This window comes from Nannospalax galili, unplaced genomic scaffold (assembly GCF_000622305.1).
Source record: "Nannospalax galili isolate Female #2095 unplaced genomic scaffold, S.galili_v1.0 scaffold546, whole genome shotgun sequence".
NCBI classification, from domain to species: Eukaryota; Metazoa; Chordata; class Mammalia; order Rodentia; family Spalacidae; genus Nannospalax; species Nannospalax galili.
In genome coordinates this window covers 1,126,777-1,147,628 of record NW_008355158.1, presented here as the reverse complement: position 1 = coordinate 1,147,628, position 20,852 = coordinate 1,126,777, and the positions used below count along the sequence as shown (strand labels likewise).

The 20,852-nt window shown below is 39.8% G+C and overlaps 1 protein-coding gene across 4 annotated transcripts in view; it reads right to left on the bottom strand.

The window, feature by feature from the left end:
* Positions 1-20,852, bottom strand: part of Frk (fyn related Src family tyrosine kinase) — a 107,742-nt gene that overhangs the window by 7,080 nt on the left and 79,810 nt on the right. For all 4 annotated transcript variants that reach the window (XM_029555592.1, XM_029555591.1, XM_029555590.1 and 1 more), the window contains exons 4-6: positions 13,610-13,773; positions 11,781-11,949; positions 5,144-5,302 (exon numbers count right to left, since the gene is read on the bottom strand). In XM_029555592.1, the coding sequence (XP_029411452.1) occupies positions 5,144-5,302; positions 11,781-11,949; positions 13,610-13,773 (492 nt within the window). The remainder of the gene's footprint in view (positions 1-5,143; positions 5,303-11,780; positions 11,950-13,609; positions 13,774-20,852) is intronic.

Below are 20,852 nucleotides of genomic sequence, written 5' to 3'. Positions count from 1 at the left end.
CCTCATCTCAATGGCTAGAGGGATAAGTGTCAAAGGGTAAAGACACACAATGGAAAGAGCCCAAATTCCTTTGTCGCCCCTCAGAGAAGTCTACACCATATCAAAAATAACTAGTTTTGTGTGTGAAGTCACCAAAAGCTTCGAATTGTATGTTATAGCTGCTAACATTAAGTATCCAGTCTAAAACAAGATCTGGGCATGAAGATAAAATATAACCAGGGTGTAGCATAAAGACAAAGCATGGCTGCTCCAGTGTCCAAAACAGCCATACCTTTTGATACCAAATCTACTCAGTAAGAAAAGAAAGGTATAGTGATTAGAAGTTGCTATCTAGCCATACAAAGTACATAATTCTAGCACGGCTCCCAGTTAGCCTTGTCTCCTGGTAGTTATCCCCTTCCTTTCAGCCAGGCTGGACCCAGGTACTTATATTTAACAAATACCATATGGAAAAAGTGATGGCACAAAACTTCCAGGATTGAGTCGTGACAGACCATGACTTCATCTTACTGAGTGCTCACCACTCTCTTGCATCCTCACTTCCTCACTCTACTGAAGCAAGCTGCCACATTATGAACTGTCTTGTGTAGACAGGAACAGAGGGAAATACCTAGCCAAGAACCAAAAAAGAACTGACTTCCTCAACCTAACATCCAGGAAAAAACAGCTCTAGCAAACAATGTGAGATTAGGAACAGATTAATCTGCTCCAGAACTTTGAGATGGCTCAGGCATTGCTGGCACCTTAGCCACAGTGCTAAGGGACCCTGTGCTATGAGACCCAGTAAGCCCCATCTGTATACCTGCCTACAGTAACTGTGAGATAATAAATGTCTGCAGGATGACAACATACAGCTAACACAGGCTAGGTAAACATCAGTGTTGTGTATCTCATGAAAAGCAGGCACCATGGACCCAGACTTACACCTTGAATAAGTTGTTTAACCTTTCCATACTTTAGTCTCTTCAACTATTAAATGGAGATGATATTTACCTCATAATGTGTTAGAACAGATAACCTAAGTTAATGTTTTTAAATAACATAGGAGAAAGTGCCCGTTATGTAGTAAGTAATATAGTATTTTATAAAGAAAAGAATATACATGTTCTCTTCTATTACTGTCCCAAATAGTTGACTTCATATATCACCTAAAGTGATGCCCAGAACAACTATATAAAGTGCTGTTGACTGCCCTTTGTGCTTCATAGGCTTCCAACTCCTCATAGGAGCAGATAGTAGAGATTCTAATATACATAGGTTTGAGGCTGAAAATTTATGTTCTCAAAAGCTATTCTAAAGCAATCCTCCCTAAACTTGCCCTTATTGTGTCTACTGAGCACAGAACAGTAGGGGGTTATGGATACACTTCTATGTGTCTGAAAAGGAATGGGTGGCGTAGTCACGTTCAGTTAAAGGGCATCTCGGTGAACACAATATGCCTTCCTATTTTAGTCTGCTTCAGCAAAGTGCCCATGAGAGTGATGAACATGTCAGGACTTGATTAATAAAAACAGAAAATGACAACCAGTGATGCACACCTCTAATCTCAGCCCTTGGGAGGCTCTGTGGCAGCTTGATCTACATAGCAAGTTCCAGGCCAGCTGGGGAGACAGGGAGACCTTGTCTTAAAAAAAACAAAAAACTAAAAACTGAATAAACAAAAACTGAAAAATTTTGTTGCTCCTTACGGAGCACCTAAATGTCTGATATGTTAGATGTTCTGTAAGATGTCTCAAAATTAGCTGACTGACTTCAAATCCTAATTAATTACTTTATAGGTATCTAAATTTAACTGTTCAGTCAACACATACTAGTGTACAACTTCTGTGCACCAGACACTGTTCTAACACTAAAACAAAGAAAGCTCTCTGTCCTTGTGGAGTTGCATTTAGGAGATAAAAAAGTTAAATGAATAATGTGATATAAGATGATTGACAACTAAGGAGGAAAAAAAAAAACAGAATCAGAAAAGAAGACTGTGAAGAACCAACAGAAAGATGTCAGACCTCAGAATCTGATAGGTGAAAGACTCACTAAGAGAAATGTCTGGATAAAGACTTTAAGGAAATGAGAAGTATATCCAAGTCCTGACCACCTGAAAACCATGCAAACTGTGTATCTTCCCTAGACAGCAGCTCTTACCCCTACTGCAACCCCAGAGGTCATCCCCAGGCACCTGAGGACTGCATAGCACCCTGTATACCTCTTCCAGCTCCCAACATTCACCCCACCACAATTAGAACCCCCTCCCCCTGAAGACTGCCCTGTGCACCTCCTTCAGTAGCAACAGTTACCGCAGCTCCTACCTCCTGAGAACATCTAGGGAACCTGTGCATCTCAGGAAGATAGCACCATCCACTCCTACTGTGACCCCATCCCCTGCCATCTGAGGACTAGTCACAGAACAGACATCTGAGGATCTGTAGCTAACTCCATGGAAGGTTTGCTCCTGTGCTCAAAAGCTGCACCTAGCCCAATCTGAGCTAGGACTGTTTCTCCCACCCCATTCTCACATCAACACTGAGTGGCCCCAAGACTGAACCTCAAACACCAGCTGATCTATAACCTAACAAATTGAGACAACAGCAGAGATCCAAATCTTCACTCAACAAAGGTGGGACAGATATCCTTACCAAGAGACACTACCAACAACTTATTTTCCAATGCCTAGGTCCCCTCAAAGGAACAGAAATAACATGAAAAGAGAATGTGGGAATGACTTTTATTAATGAACACAATCTGGACCGACTTTTAATTAACTCCAGCAAAACTATGGCTTTTGGATCTGATAACCAGGGCATCTCTTTGGCAACCTCAGTTTGGTATTTCACCCCAAAAGATAATGAATGAACATGGAGATGTCTGAGAATTAACATCTCGAAGCACTGACAGGCAGTGTCCTACCTCCATAGAACACAGTGGCGCTTAGAAAGGACATGTGACCTTGGATGAATGTGAACTAGGGATGAAAAGACCATGTGGTCTGTGGAAGATCAAGCGTGAAGTGAACTTGGACTTGTACTTCCCCAATGAAGCTAGAGGAACCATTTTGAATAAATTATGAGTGTGGCTTGATGAAGGGAGGGGACAACAGAGTGGAAGAAATGGGGTTCTAGAGACAATTCCAACAGTACAGGGTGAGAACACAAACAGCTCCACCTGCACAGGTTGAGGGGACAAGAGAGATCCATCAGCACAGCCTGAGAGAAAAATGGTTCAATAGATAGCTAAGGGAAGTAGTGTTCAAGTACGAGCCCACTGTTAAAAACTTAATTTAAGAGTCAGTCTGTTTGTTCCGGTGATTATGATATTGGCATAATAATGAATGCCTCAAATGAAGACAATATGTCGCCACCAAATATTAGTACTCCCATAGCAATGCTACCAGAGGAAAGCAATGTAGATGACACACAAGACAATAACGTCAAAATAATAATTATAAACATGTTCCTGAAACTCAAAGAAGGCATGAATAAACACAAACATTTAAATACTGAGACTAGATGACATTAACAAGAAAATGAATTACACTGAGAAAGAATCCCGGAGAACTCTCAGCTGTTGCGAAGTCTGAGAGATGAGGAAAACAACACAGGCTGAGAAGAACCAAAAAGAAAAGATGGAGGAAACCATTGAGTGACATCTGGGGAAGCCAATCAATCAACTGAATTAAATGAATACTGGAAATTCACAATTCTATGTAATGTGGCTCTTATGAGTGACATTTACAAAGCACTGTTTCAAGTATGACATAGGATCATTCTTCTGCTTTCTTCCTGGTAGGAAGCGTCAATGGCCAAGGTTAATCTTTTTATGGTAGGCCATATAATCTGAGGCTGCTACGTTCAGTGCCGAATGCAAGGAAGGGAGCTAAGTATGTTTTTGTTTTTCACAGAACTATATAGGACACATTATAATCTCTGTTCTTTTGGGGGGTTTGCAAGGTTGAATCCTCAACTTACCGTCTCCCTGAAATCAGAGAATGCTCGCATCTTCCTGCACCCTCTGTTCCGTTCTTACCTGCTAATCCATTCTATCACCCTCTGACATTCCAAGAAATCTGATGTCTATTTTTCATGCATCTATTATTCTCTTAGTACTTTATCTCAACTTTAAACATCTCGTTGTAATGCTTACTATTTTATTATTTTTAACATTGCTCATTTGTGATAAACATCAAAATTTCACAAGGTCCTTACGTCTTCTATGACTGCAGGAAGCAAATGGAAGAATGTAGCAGTAATGCATTTCTGCTTTTCAGTCTGGAAATTCTGATGTTGCTGTGCTGGATAGCTTTAGTGTCAACTTGACTCACCTGGATTGAGGGAGACTCAGTTGGGGAATTGCCTCCATTGGACTGGCCTGTGGCATCTTCCTGATCATTGAGCAATATCGGAGAAAGGGCCCAGCCCGCTGTGGGTGGTGCCACCTCTGGGCAGGTGGGCCTGTGTTGCCTAAGAAAGCAAGCTGCGCAGGGGCCAGGAGAGCAAGCCAGTAAACAGCATTTCTCCATGGCCTGTGCTCCAGCTCCTTCTTCCAGGTTCCTGCCCTGAGTTCCTACCTTGGACTCCCTGATGAAGTGTGACCCAGGAGATGTAAGATAAATAAACCCTTTCCTCCCCAAGTTGTTATTGGTCAAAGTGTTTTGTCACAGCTGTGAAGAAACAAACTATGACAGTTGCTAACCATGGAAGTATTTTTAAATATCCACGCATACAATATTAGTAAATATGAACTTAAAACCCTAAGATAGCTTTCTCTGCCTTTCCTCCAAAGTACATCCATGCCCACAAATTCTACTCCATGGAAAATATTGGTCCGTGACTAATAATGTTCAACTAGTTAGTACAAGAAACAGAGAAAACATCCATCATCCATTCACCAATTTCCCACATTAGATATAAGCACTCTGATATGACTACTGTGAACAATTTGATCCACTATATATTCTTCCTTTGAGGGAGCATCCTCTACACAGAACATACACCATTAAATAGTAGTTGAGCTAGTCAACGCCACAACATTCATTTCTACACCCATTGCAAATATCCTTCGGGTTATAGAAGGCTTGCTAAATTGACATTTATGGGACTGACTAAACTAAATTCCTCCTTTTCTTCCTTTTATTAAGTCTTTAGCTTACTTTGGAGATATTCTTGCAGACTTCCATGTCTCATCAACTCCGTAATAATATAGATTGGATCCTCTAAAGTGCAAACAGCATAAAGCTGGATAAGCTTTGGATGTCTCAGGCTCTTCATTATCTGTGCCTCCCTCAGGAAGTCATTTGGATCCATTGAACCTGAAAGAAGAGGAGGAAATCACTTTATATTATTGAGGCATTCCTATCCCCATAGCAGCCTGGTGGGAATCGCCAAGATTGCCTCCTGCCTCTCAGTAATGTAAGAGCCATCAGTGTCACAAATCTTCAGAGTTATCAAAGAATGAATCAGTTTGGTCAGGGCAACCTAATTACTACTTGCGCTGTTGTGTCAGGGCTATATAGTTTATTTGCTATGACCTATAGGTGAAGAGCAGTAGATTCAGGTCCATATGAAAAATGAAAAGAAAGGGAGAGACTGACAGTATAATTAACGAAACAGGGCAGGCATCTTAACACAAAGAGAGTTCTATTAACATAAACATAGGCAGATATGGAATGTTTAATCACTCTAGCCAAAGCTCTTTGTTCTGGATCCAGAGGACTGACTGCTGTCTGTCCTTGGTGCCCATGGAGGGACTAGTTGAGGGAAAATGCCCTAAAGCAATGACTCTGCCCTATTCATGTCCTTCACTCTGTAGACACATAGCGTATAGGCCAAATAGAAAACATTCAACAGGCACTCCCCAAAGTTAGCAGTTTTATTTCATTACTTTACATGTTAAGTGTAAAACAGATATCCGAGGTTTTCTCCCATATTATCTGGATCTTCCATCAGAATTTTAAAGATTTGAACAAATAAAAAGAGTGATGATAGTGGACTCTCTTTTGAAAACTCATCAATGGTTAAATTGTATTTAAGTGGTTCAATTCTAACTTACCATGCAATGTGCCAAATAATTAACATCAAAATCTAAGAAGAGGAAGGATGCATAGAATTTATATTTAATCAGTAATTTTATAATCTTATTTTTTTAGGATATAATGTTCCAGAAGTATTACGGTTAGAGGAAATACTGTCATTTCACATCTTAGTATTCACTTGGGATGGTGCAAATATCATTTTCTTTGATGCTCAGACACCATTCCATTCATCATCTGCTCCAAGACAAAGACTTCACAATTGACATTTGAACCTAGACATAGATATGCTTTGACAGTGCAAGGATAACACAGTGGCTTGTTCATCAATGTGAAGCTAGGAAGAGTTACATATGACCTGCAGATTATTTGACACTAAGTAGTAAAACCATCTGCTCTGTAAGAGTTCAACCTCCAGGGTCAAACTCTGAATTCTGAACCACTCTCAGCTCTACTACTAGCTCCCTTTGTAGCCTTGAGCCTGTTCACTCAGCTCTCTGAACTCTGAGATAATAGCAATGCCTGGCACATTTTGATCCATTAACTGCTGTTATTGTTGTTGTTGTTAGTACTATTATTAATTTGCATACTCTTAGAAAAACCAAACAGATCAACTGTATTATTAAATTTTGTTATTTTATGTATATGAGATATTGCCTGCATGTAAGTGCACCCATGTCATGCAATGCCTGCAGAGATCAGAAGGGTGTTGGATTCCCTGGAACTGGAATTATGGACAATTGTTAGCCAGCATGTGGATTCTGGGAACCGAACTCAAGTCCTCTGTAAGAGCAGTCAGTGCTCTTAACCACCAAACCATCTCTCCAACTCCAACTATTTTTTTTACTGACTAAGGATAACAGGCAAGATTGTAAAGAGGAAAAAAAACAAATGAACCTGTTCTCTTTTCACATATTTCTGAGCTCCCTCAGTGCCAACATTACCACTGGTCAGAAAGGATTAAAATTTGGAATCATGGAAAAATGTAGTTGTCCAAGCTGGCTCTTAACACTTGGATTCAATGAATATTCTTTTCTTAGCCTCTCAAGTAGCCAACTTGCAGAGCATCTTCTGATACTGTAAGAGCCAGCTTTCAGGAAAGAGGCTTCCAGATCAGTACCAACTGATCCTGGTTTTGTGTCCAAAGTGTAGTGTCTGCAGCAATATGGTCTTACATTCAAGTTCTGGGAGCAGCAGAGAATAATGACAATATCCTGTGTTGTTTGGGGGTCTCTTGGAGTCCCCTGACCTATAACTCGAGGAGAGATTTCCCTGGCCTGCCACTGAAGTATTTGTTAGTCTATGGCTCCTCGGGGAAGTATTATCACCCCATGTGCTATAATTTCATTTAAACTGTGTGTGTGTGTGTGTGTGTGTGTGTAAATATAATGTATTTTAAGTAAGCTTATAAAATGTTTCTCTTTAAGTCAAAAAAAAAGAAAACTATAGCTGAGAATAAAAGAGACATCTAAATCGTAATAAATTCCTTTGTTCTTTGTAGTTATAAATAGCCTGAGATACAGTATGGCCCTCTCCTCAGGAAACAAAAAAAAAAAAGAACCTGATTCATGAAGCTTCAAATGATAGCTGCAGTTATGATCATCATTCAGACAATTTATGCAGGACACTTAAACCATTCCCAAGTTTAAACTACCAGTAAGTGCTGAAGCCACAGCATGCCAGGAGCAGCATGCAAAGGCTGATCAGAGCGCCCCTTCATGGTTAACCTTGCTACCACTGAACAACCACTGAGCAACGGAGCCCCAGTCTCAGCTCAGCTGGTAATGCAACATTAAATATTAAGTTTCGCCTGTCAAAGCTACTGTGGGAGTTGATTTCAGGCTCATCTTTATTGTGTGGTAGTCTGCTAGGCAATAAATAGCTGCCAAGATTGATTAATGGCCCCAGGAAAGTGAGGACATTTAACCAATCACCAAAGCTGTTTGCTGCTATTACACTGTAAATCAATAATAATTATTCCTGTTGGAAAGCAAACTCTTATGGCCATTTTTTTGGATTAGAATTATGCTTTTTTTGTTCTCTTTTGACCTCCAGAAGGCCTTCCTTAGAGAGCAATGTTAGGAAGGATAGCTTGCTGTTTCTTTTTGAAAAAGAACAGGATCGGACAATAAAGTTTCATCTCAGTTGTCAACAAGATTAGGATTTGAAAATGCATGTGCAAGGTGATTGTGAAAATATCAGGCTGGAATAGACTGCCCTTGCCGACAGTAGTCAGGTGGCATCTGGCCGAGTACAAGCACCCTTTCTGTTGTTTCACCTGGCAGATGCGAGCGCTGGAACTGAATTCCTGAATGAGCAAGTCTGTATTTGAGTGGTGCATCTGTCAGCAGTCCTGGGAGCTAACACTTAATAAAAACTCCTGTCATAACCTTTGTGTCCATCGACTCAACCTGTCCTCATAAAACTCTACAAAGTAGGAACTCTCATAATTCCAGATGAGGAAATCCAGAAACTGTCCAAAAGCCTAGAGGGACAGAGACATTTTCGAACTCGGGTTCATCTTATCCCAAACTTCAAGCTCCTAGCTGTCACACAATGATATCCCAAAGTTTTCAGATCATGGCAATCTTAATGTCTCAGTTGGTTTTGCACAATGTCCCATTCCAAAAAAAATGTTTAATAGTTCATTTGATTATTTGGTTAGATCCAAACAACTACAAAGTATTTGTCCTAAGAATTTAATAGCCATTCTGAAAGGTAATACAAGAAAGTTAAAAGGAAAAGAAAGTATTTTTATTTCATTCTTCATAACAATTACTTTCTAAAGTGATATCATCAACTTTGGGTATTGCATAACCTTTCAAATCCTGGAATCGAGATTCAGAACTGCTACCCTTATGGCCTGGCCAATGTTTAATTTTGAATGGATTTTTAATTTAATGATAGCAATTATCGGGGCTGGAGAGATGGCTCAGCAGTTAAGAGCACTGACTGCTCTTGCAGAGGACCCGGGTTTGATTCCCAGCACCCACATGGAGGCTAAAACCACCATCCTTAACTCCAGTACCAGGGGAATTTGATGCCCTCTTCTGACCTCTGAGGGACTGCATGACACGGGTGCACTCACATATATGCAGGCAGCACACTCATACACATAAAATAAAAACAATAAAATATTTTTTAAATAATAGTAATTATCAAAAACTCAGCATAGAAAAATCAAAGTGGAAGTAAACTGGAAGCTTGCCACCTGCTGGCTCGCCTTAACAGAGTCAGGGAATGGGAGAGGGTGCTATGTAGGCTGCTAAGGGAGAAAAGTTATCAGTGGTCTTACCCAGCTGTAGACTCTACATCCTACAATGCTGATCTGCCAGGCAAGATGTGCCCATTGGTACAATATTGGGATAACTTTATAGCGGTGATCAGCTACTTTTTGTTGAAGTTGAGGCCCCCTCTGCAGGAGGGAATCCATGCCTGGTACTGTAAACCTGGTTAAAACCCCATGGCTAGTGGGATCATAGGATGCAGGCTAGAAACTATTGCTGTTGTTTTCCTAAACGGACATGTTGTGTTCTAAATATTTATATTTATGCTCATAGATTAGTGCTGCTCTCAGCCTTGGTCAGAGAAGCTTCTTCTTATAGTGGGCAGTGATTAATCCAAAGACTCATAAGTAATCAAAGTGCTGAGAATAGGTGACTGTTGAGTGCTTATGCCTAAACAGCACATCTACATCACCCCTCCAAGGATCAAGGCATTGCAAAAAAAGACACAGGAAGAATGTAAAGTGGAGAACAAGCAGGAGTGCTGTGAAACACCACCTTTAGGCATGACTGTTGATGCACTCATAAACTCACAACAGCTGTGCTTGCCTATGTAAGATTTGCACGAGACTGGGCTGCCAACATTCCATTGTGGATGAAGGCAGGGCTCATGAAGCCCCAAACCTTCCTGAGGACCTATTGGCAGCTAATGGTTTCCGAGGAAGGAGTTATTTTCTTCAGTGGTATAGCCACTGGTAAGTTTCCCATACTCTAGTAAATAGAACCCTACCCAGGTTTATGCAGGCAACCTCGGTTAAACTCAGCAAGTCACAAAACGAAGGCATGAAAATGTGGCGGGGGGGCTGTTGGGAAGAAGCCTGGGTTTAATGGGGGGGGGATAATGGAGGTAAATATGGTCAAAAATATATCACATGCATGTATGAAATTATCAAAGAATAAATTTTAAAGATTTAAAACTTTACAAAAAAAAGAAATAGCAAAAAAAAAAAAAAAAGGATATAACACGGTCTAAAGCTGAAACTCTGAACAACTTAAATATAGCAAATTTATGTTGAATTGAAGATATTATTTCAACTATCCCTTGGTTCTGCTGTGGTACCCGAAAGTGTCTTGGTACACAGTTTAGGAAACATGGTGCTATACAAGCTGACAGCTTTAAAATGCTAAATGCTCAAGTTTTATCACCAGGAGAAGGCAAATTTCTATGCTTTGTTGGCTAGGCAAATAAGAGAGGACCTGCAGAACACTGTAGTCTAGCCTGTGGATAAGATCCTTGCAATGCTATTAGAAGCAGATATGAGGTAGCCAGAGAGTCATGTTGTACTTTTATAGAACATCACTTCCATGGGGCATGATATAATAACCACAAATGTGGGTCAAAAGCTCAGCTCTGCCATTTACTGACTCAGAGACAATAATACCAATATGTCTTATTGGTTACTGACTATGAACAATGAACAATGCAATGCATCTCTGCTGATGACCTGATTTAACTTTTGTAATAACCTTGCTACGTTAGCCTTATTATTATCAGAATTTTACAAATGATGGAACTGAGGCATAGAATACTTTAAAAGTGCTCAAGATGGTAAGAATAGTGTTAGGAAAGTTACTTAATTCTCTTGTCCCATCTTTAAAGTGGGGCAATAATGCCTGGCTGATGAATGTCCATCTTAGGATACTTTTGCTTGTCACTACAGGGAAAATGGAAATGGAAAAAAAAATAGTTTCTCTATTTTCAAATATGAGGTCTTTGGATGAACTATCTTATCTTTAGTTACACACAGTTCCTATTTAATAAAAACACTTATTCCTCGGTAATATCCCTTATCAATCAATGTTTCATCCAATTGTATGTGTTCACCCATCTGTGTGTGTGTTCGTGTGCATGGGGGGAGGGTGCATGTGCACGTGTGTGTATGTATGTGGTGTATAAGTCAGAGGTTATCGCGTGTCTTCCTCTCTCAATCTACCTTATTTTTTGAGATAGGCTCTCTCACTGAACCTGGAGCTCACAATTCAGCTAGACTGGCTGACTAGCAAGCTCCAGGAATCTCCCCCTACCTAGTTCTCAAATTGCAGGTATGCACTGTCATCTCTGGCTTTTTACCTGGTGCTGGGGGTCAAACTCAGTTCTTCATGCTTGCATGGCAAGTACTTTACCATCTGAGCCTTATCTCCAGCCTCCTACATGTGCTTTAAAGTATATTTAGTCAGTAAATTGTTGTGAAGGCCAGTGACAAGCATAAGAAGGATGTAAAAAGATTGAATTCTAACCTCTGAAAAGAAATGCATTTCTGGGATCTTGGATTGGAGCTATTTTAAGCTTAGCTGACCCAGAGAGCATGCTCTTGCCTTCTTATTTTAAAGCCTGCTCAAAAGTTATGGCCACCTAGGGTAGAGAGAATGATGGTAACACCTGCTTGCTGTCCTATGACTTCTAGGGCATTTACAATGGGAAATTGTGCTCATAAAATTCAACGTATGTCATTTAACCTCTGATGTTCTCATACCTGGTTTTAATGTTTTCACAGCCACAGGAGTAGTATTGTTCCATAGGCCTTCCCAGACTTCTCCAAACTGGCCTGATCCCAATCGCTTCAGAAGCTGTATGGAGTTGCGGTCTATCTCCCACTGGTCCACAGTTTTATATGACAAATCAAAAGGAGCTGGAACCTGTACCTGTTTTGCAGAATCATGAGAACACTTGTAAGAACAAAAGCTATGAGGCTGGTGAGATGTCTTAGAGAGCAAAGGCACTTCCTGTGCAAGTCTAGGGACCTGAGTTCAATTCCTGGAACCCATGTAGAGGTGAAGGACAGAAACAACTCCACAAAGTTATCCTCTGACCTCTACATACATACTGTAGCACACCTGCACACACACACACACACACACACACACACACACACACACGCACGCACAGAACAAAAGACGCATGCAAGCTTTTCATTGAAACGATAATCTAGTGCTTTTTGAGGGAAATGCTGATTTTAAAAACAAAATATTGTAAATTATATTCTGTTTTAAAACAGGAAAATGATTGTAGAAGAATCTGTACAGTTAATGCTTTAAATTGATTCTCTCTCAGATTCTGTAGCATAATGTCCATTCATCCCATCATCGTCCAGTGTCACTCTCACAGAAGTCTGTAATGACTTCCCACTGGCCTCTTGCCTAGCTTGGTCCTTTCAGTGTCAAAACTCAACTAAAATGCCACTTCATTTACAACTCTTTCCCACATTTTTTACTATATACATCATATATTTTTGTAAAATGAAACCATTGCTTTTCAAATTCATTTTGTCATTTCTTTATAATTTTATTGACTCGCTTACTTCTTTAATTAATAAATAATTTTAAGCATGGACAAGGCACCATTCAATAAGTAAAATATGAAGGCCCCTGACTTCCCGGACAGAGTTACTGTTTCAGCTTGACTGGATTAAAAAACAGTTAGGAGATTAGTGAATCAAACCTCTAGGTATGTCCATCATTCCATTTTCAGAGACAATTAAATCATAAGAGCTCTGATAGAATCAGAGAATTAATCCTTGAGAGGATGTAAGGCTATAAGAGTATGGTATTATCAAGAGAAATAAGGGAGAATGGTCACTTGGATGGACTGGATCACTAGGGGGCGCCCTTAGAGCTATATCTCACCTGGCCCCTTCCTGTAGTCTCCCTTTTTAGTGACTTCCTGTCCACCATGAGGGGAAGAGCCTCTTCTACCACATTTCCACCACCATGATGTTCTGCCCAAGTGTGTAGAGCCAAGCAACCATGGCCTCAGCCTTTAAAATCATGAACCAAGCCGGGCGTGGTGGCACACGCCTTTAGTCCCAGCACTTGGGAGGCAGAGGCAGGCGGATCTCTGTGAGTTAGAGGCCAGCCTGGTTTACATAGTGAGTTCCAGGACAGCTGGGGCTACAGGGAGACCCTGTCTCAAAAAGACAAAAAAAAAAAATCGTGAACCAAAATAAATCTTTCCTCCTTTGTTTTTCTTTATTTGATCAGAGCAACACTGGCTAATAAAGTTCACAATCAAGTGTACCACGTGCATTATGTCTCAACTGTAACTATTAAACTCTAACATAAAACAGCATGGAAGCAGCTACAGACAATAAATGAATCATCCTGTCTCTTGCAAAAAATAATAATTAAACTTATTTACCAAAGTGAGCATGGGATAGTACTGGCCCGTGAGTCATAATTTTCCTGTTCCTACTTTAAGTAAGCAAAAAACTTTTTTTTTTTTCTGAATTGACAGCACACAACAAATACTTGAGTGTCTGAGATGGAAAATGTTATCTTTAAATGACTTAGAGTGAAAGAATTTTACCTTTAAGCATGGCTTTTCCAGCTTGACACATAGGCCATCGCTTGCCAGACTGTAGTAACTCACAAACTCATTCAGTGTTGAAAAAACCTTCCTCCGGGTAAGGAAAAAGCCCCCTTCATCAAGTCTTCTGATTTTGTAGTGTTTCACGACGCCATTATCTAAAACTAGAATCCAAAATAAATTCTGTCAATAAAGTTATTGTCAAATGCAAACACCTTTTTAAAATTCTGACGTTTGTCAATGTGTGAAATGAAATTTTCACAAAATGCTATTCATTTTTTCAATTTTGTGTCATAAGAAATTTCAAAGGATACCCACCACCAAAAAATTGTTGGTGGGGAGTCAGGGGGACTCATAGCTAAGACTAAAGGAAATATGAAATAAAAATTAAGTACTGAAGTTAATATGAGAGCATTCCATGCTTGGAAGGCCAGTGTATTTCATTAAAACAAGCCATAAAACTGAGTCTGTCATTCTAGCAAAGGAAAGAAAAAGGCCTGATCAGTTTCAGAAATCAAAGACCTGTAAGATAATGTCATAACAGAGTTTAGAAATGGAACACTCCTCCTTATAATGGGAAGACAGAAATAGAGGAAAATGTACCCTTGTACTACCTTATAGCATTACGAGGAGTTCCAGGGGGCTGTTCCCTGTCTTCTTTAGTGCAGTCCTAGTTTAGACTAACAAGAGCAGCTTCGCTGGCCTAAACCTGCTCCCATGTGCAACTTTCTTGCAATATTGCTTAATCCAAAAGTTAATCTTACAGGATCCGTAGGGATATATGAACTGCATCACTTTTTCATGGTCTGGTAACAAGAGAAGCTTTGTTCTTTTATCTGCCACCAACCATTGTCTCTTGCTAACAAGCATTCCCATGCTTCCCAGAGAGATCTTTGCTCCTCTAAGAGCGTGGGATGAGGAGGGATCTCCTGCCCACTCTGAACTCAAGAAGACCCAGTCAGAGCCATTAAAAACTTCAATTCCAGGGCATGTGAACAATCCCGGGAAGATTAGAGTTTTGTAATTGCTACTTTTCTGGAGTTTTTATTTTTATTTTTTTTACTGATGGCAGTTTTGAACTACTGATAGAATTCTTCTGTCCAACAGGGGGCAAATGCACCCTAACAGAGAAAGAACCCAGTGGAAAGCAGTTTTCATTTAGAAAGTAACTCTTAGCCCCTGGAGTCAGCCATGCCTGGCTTTTCAGCCTTCAGGGTAGGCTACTTTTGGCTGAAGTGAGTTTGAATCGAGTTTTCTACACTTGCATTCCAAATACTGACTAATGCCATTCTAATCTTTCCTTCACTTAGCAAAGGTATTGATAACTATTGAAAAAGCACTGACCATGAATATAGATATTCTGAGTTCTTCCTAAATTTAAGAACTGTGCTTTGAATAAGCAACCAAACTATAGCAATGTCTTCATGAAAAAAATGAAGACCAAGGGAAGATCCCCAAGACCCAGCATGGAGGTGTAATGAAGGCTGCAATGACTAAGAATAGATGTCTTCAGAAATCAAGGTTAGTTACAGTGAAAAGGAAAACCATTGACAGGTAGTGAAGGAACTTCTCAGACATGATAGACGAAAGTGAAATCTTTACAACCGCTTTGAAAAACTGTTACTATCTAATAAAAGGGAAAATAGCTACAATAATTGCACTCCTAAGCATGGCATCAATAAAAATTCATATTTTCACCCAAGCACATTATAAGAATGTTTCTGGTGGCATTAGGCAAGAGTCTTGGTCTCAGAATGGTCCAAATAGTCATCAAGCTATAAACAATAGAATTAACTAATAAATCATTCCATATTTGTCCAGTGGAGTACATATACACATTTATAATTAGAGAAATGAGAACTATAAATAACAACATGAGTGAACCTCAAAAGTATAAAAATTTGGCTCCATCATTAAAAAGTCTAAAATCAAGGGAAACCACTGATACAAATAGAGTTCAAGTAGGCAGTCTGCAAAGTTCTGTTCTACGATCTGGCCTTAGTCACATGGATATACTCACTCTGTATTCTGTCAAACTAAATCCTGGGAATTTTGCACCTTTTAATATGTACAATACTTAAATTTAAATAAATATTAAGAAAAGTGTTATCTGTTCCTGGTCATGTTCAAATACTCAAACTGTTACATTAAGTGCATGTTGAAATATTTAAGTCTGGAAATTCAAGTAAATGTGACCTAGTTTTCACCTTGGATATAAAAAGTCTCAGTAAAGTACTCAGAAAACATTAATGTTATGAAAATAAATGTTCTGGTGAGAAACCAGGTTATAAAATAAACTCATAAGTCACTGAATGAGGTGGCTTGCCGTATGGAGGTATTTGTTAAAAGTAAGAAAAATGCAGAGAAATTTTCAAACAAAAGTGAAGACTACGCAAATGCAATACTAACTTTGAAGTTAAGCCTTATAGAAAAGCATTAGCAATAATAACATAACTAATGCAGCAGATCCGAACAACTAATAATCTAATGCACTTTAATCTGCATTCAGGAAGAACTGCACTGCCTAGCCCTAGACTACCTCAGAAAGCTTTGCTGTTCACTTTTATTCATCCTAAAGTCCTACGTTCATTTAAAATACAAGCAGTTTCAATTCAAACTTAGATCGTCATGTCCAAGATATTGATTCAGTACCCCATTTCTTGATCAATGTCCATTTGTCTTCCATCTCCCAGGTCTGCTTCAGGCTGAAAAGCAGCTGAATACAAAAGCGGTGTGGGTGGTTTCCTCTGTCTTTATCTAGATAGAGCTGCTCCATTTTCCCTCTCTGATGAGCTCTGAGGGTCCAGGTTGGGAGCAGAGAAAGGAAGAGGGTGAAGGAGGGGAAGGTGCACAGAGATATCAGGCTCCTTTCATGGATAATCAGCAGGTCCTCCACATTTCACGTAGCTGTAGGATTTCCCACTGCAGCTCAAGGGCTGGTGTTTCCTAAGCTGCCAATAACACCCTTAGGCACTCAGCTTCTCTCTGTGACAGTTCAGCCACCACACTCTCCTCTATAAGTTATCCCTCACCTTCTGCCAGAATCCTGTTTAGATGGAACCCCACACTCCTCCAGACCATGCATGTATGATCTCCGAGCACATTTGCCCATGAAAGAGGTCCACTCGTGGTGCTGAGAGAGCATTCTCAGTGAATGAGGCAGTCCATAGCTTCACAACTGATACAAAGAGAAGCTAATGTGGAATGCACCTCTAGCCCACTGCCATAGCCTATGTTAGCTTCTCAACCTACACCAGGCACCTGTGTTCTAAATATCCAACTGTAGAAAGCAGAGAAGCTCCCAGGGTAGACTTTGAGAAGTTCCTGTCACTAAGTTTGGGGACCGCATGTACCCTGAAAAGAAAGGAGGAACCCTCAGCTGTCTCCACAACCAAAATGCCCTCACCAATTCCTTCCTCTCTTCTACTCTGTCTACCAGGATGCAGGTATAAAGATGAGTAAGGTTGTTTGGGATGCTCTGTATGAAATACACACACAGACACACACACACACACACACACACACACACACACACACACAAATCAATAAGAAAAAATCTTCAAGAAGGTAAGGGACCCAAAGTACATATCTTTAGGTAATTACTTTGTAATCTCTAGCTTTGAGGATCTTGCTTTGGAATTTCACTCTGTATTTTATTTGACGGCCTGTCAAAAATTTCCATTTAAACCCTCTGTTAAAACCTATTCATTGAACAAACCACTATGCTAAGCTCACTTTTACATCACTTTATATCTTCCTAACAGTAATAGCCATATCAGGTGGTATGATTAGGCTCTCTTTGTTACTCATAAAAATGAAAAGATGGCACAGCTAACCTGGGGGCTTGGCTCAAAGATTCTTTGTACATAGTGGGGTGCAGGTAGCCGATCCAGTTGATCAGTTCATGACAATAAAATCACATCATCTGAATTTTGGGAAATTTTTACTTTCTTTTGACTAAAATACAAAGGGTATCAGTACAATTAGCTTTTCGAAAAAGAATTTCAGTATCTTAAACTATAAAGTATATGAAACACATCTCTGTACTCTGATCTGTCAGATTACCAACGGCATTGACTGTGACTCATGGGTCAAAGTTAACTACCCAAATAAAAGGCTTTTATTGGCTTTTATTAAAATAGTCACTTTTCTGTTGCTGTGATAGAAACACTGACCCTGACAACTGAGCTTACGGTTCCAGGGGAATTACAGTCTGTCATGGCAGGGAGGCATGGTGGCTGGAGGTGGCTGGAGCAGGAGCAGCAGAAGCTAAGCTCTCACATCTTCAAGCAGGCACAGGATGCAAGAGAGCGAATGGAGATCTGGGAAGGCTTAAGAATTCTCTAAGCCTACCCCCAGTGACGTGCTTCCTCCAGGATAGCCACACCTTCTAAAACCTCCCCAAACAGTGCCATCGTCTGGGGACAAAATGTCCAAATACTTGTAGCCTATAGGTGACATTTTCATTCAAACCACCACAGAGAGCTTAGCTCATATTGCATTCCTACGGATTAAAAAGCTAACAACAACAACAAAAAATTAAAGAGAGCTGTAAACACTATCAGAACAAATTCAAAATATTAGAAATAGAAGCAAAATATAGAATATACTTGTAACATAACTTGGACTGAATTTCTTAAATAATTTATTGAGCATTTCATACAGGGATATAAGCATATAAGGTGTTTTGATCAAATCCATACCCACTCCCTCCCCTCCAACTCCTCCCATATCTCCCCATCACTTTTTTCTGATAACTTCATATACTCTTTCTTCTTTTTTCTTTTAATGGGGCTTTTTGGTACTCTAATATTCCCCCCTCTAAAGAGGTAACCCTAAAATCTTTTAAGGATTAGATAAGAGCTCCCAAATATTTTCGACATTTTTGGCCTTTGGAACTGAGTATGTTGCTAAGAGGTCCAAGGACATTTTGACTTTTAGCCAAAAGGCTGGTTACTTTTCTTTGGGGTCTTTTTACACTAACTGTCTAGCCAATTCCTACCTCCTATTCTTATCACACCATCCTCTGAAGAGGCTATCCAGCTTGTGGATAGGGAATGGGGACACAGACCACTCTGGCTTCTTTCATGCTGAACAGGGAAGCAGGGTGAGGCAATTGGGGTACCCCTTCAGTGGGTCTATATCAAACAGACTACCAAATTGCATAACTCAACTGTAGGGAGAAAAGAAAGTCCTTGACTAGTGCCTAGGAGATGACAGAGAAGTAAAGGCAAGAGTAATTAGTATTACAAGTTCTAGACAGGAAACTAGAAAAAAGAACAGGGCAAATTTCAAATGTTCATATGAGAATCCATTGGAATTTCTTGATGAGAGCTTCCAAAAGCACCCCTCTATTGGGATCCTCCTCATTTTTCTTTTGTCTATCAAGGCTGGACTCGAGAGTGATGGATATAGGATTTGCTTTCAGGTGTCTCGATAGCTGTTGAAGTGGTTAGAATCAGTGTCAATTCCCTCTCAAAGTCTTCTAGATATGGGGAGAAAACAAAGTTGGCCATCATTTTAGAACAATAGCTGGTTGTCTCCGTTAGCTACAGGTAGGCACTACAGTATTGGAGAAAAAGATTTGAAGTCTTACATCTGAGCAGCACTTTCTGTTTAGAAACAAAATCACTAATGAGAGATAATTGTCTAAATAACTTTTTATATGGACTGAAGCCGAATGTCTGAGAAATGTAATCCCTTGAATTTTTAAATAAATATACTAATGACTTTACTCTTTGGTTATGCTTTCCTGTTGAATGTTTGGATTGAAAATTTAAGCCTTGCATTTATAAAAGGAAAAGTTCACTAGTTACAACTGAGTCTAGTAAGTCAACAAATCTGTAATTGGAAATGATGAAAAGCAATTTTAATTCCCATTTTTAAACAAGATGGACTATCTCCTGGTTCCAAATTGAAGTGGACTCTGGATGAATTAAACACAAATTTATGAATTTCTTTTTAATGTGTCATAAAAGGTCAAAAGGTTTCTAAGTGGGGCTGGAGAGATGACTCAGTGGTTAAGAACACTGGCTGTTCTTGCAGAAGACCTGGGATCGAATCCCAGCACCCACATGGCAGCTAACAACTGTCCGTAACTCCAGTTCCAGGGGATCCGACAGCCTCTCCTGTCCTGTGCAGGCATTGCATGACATGAGTGCACTTACCATTTTTGGACAGTAGTGGACATGCACAAAGCTAAATATAAATTTGAGTTGCAGGGCTAGAAACATGGCTTAGTGGTTAAGAGCACTTGCTGCTCTTGCAGAGGACCCAAGTTCAGTTCCCAGCACCCAAGTAGGTATAACTCTAGCTCCAGGGAATCCAAGATCCAATCTTCTGGCCTCTGAGGGCACCTGTATACATGTGCACATACATAGACATGCACACATAAAAAGTAATAAAATAAATATATTTTTAAAAATTAGAGTTGTGTGGCTGGAGAGATGGCTCAGCAGATAAGAACATTGGTTGTTCTTGCAGAAGACCTGGGTTCAAATCCCAGAACCCACATGGCAGCTAACAACTGTATGTAACTCCAGTCTCAGGGGATCCGACAGCCTCTTCTGACCTCTGCTGGCATCGTATGACACGGGTGCACTTACCTACATGCAGGCAATAAACGCATACACATAAAATAAAAATAATAAATAAAACACTTTTTTAAAAAAAGGGTTCCAAGGAAGCTATTTAAGTCAATAGACAGATAAAGAGTTAAAATACTACTTTCATCGTCAATGAAGGATGAAAATCACAAAGATTAATACAGCTCTGGTGATGGCTATTGATTATAAAGAAAGACTAAATAATGATTGCCAGATCTTTGTTGATACAGGTTTAAACTCTCAACTATAAAACCAATATTTGGCAATACAGCTAGAGTTTTCAAGCACAGTAAGAATGATTTTATTTCATAGTGAGAGTATTACTTCAAAAGACGAGAGATCCAGGTTACAGTTTAGTGCAGAAGTGAAATATATGCCAGTCTCATTGGGCCTTAGTGTTTTCACCACTGAATCAAATGTCCACATTAACCTTCCACATTCCCAAATGTTTCTACATTCACACTGTCATTTCTGATGGCTGTCACTTCCTCTCCCTGAATCCTGATTTTCTTATAGTCTTTCCATGAGATTTAATTCTCCTCTTGAGCCTTTGCACCTCACTCATTTTTCCTATGAATGATCTAGCAGCTAGCCCCTCCCTCTGGATAGCCATTTAAATCCTCAAGCTAGCCATGCCT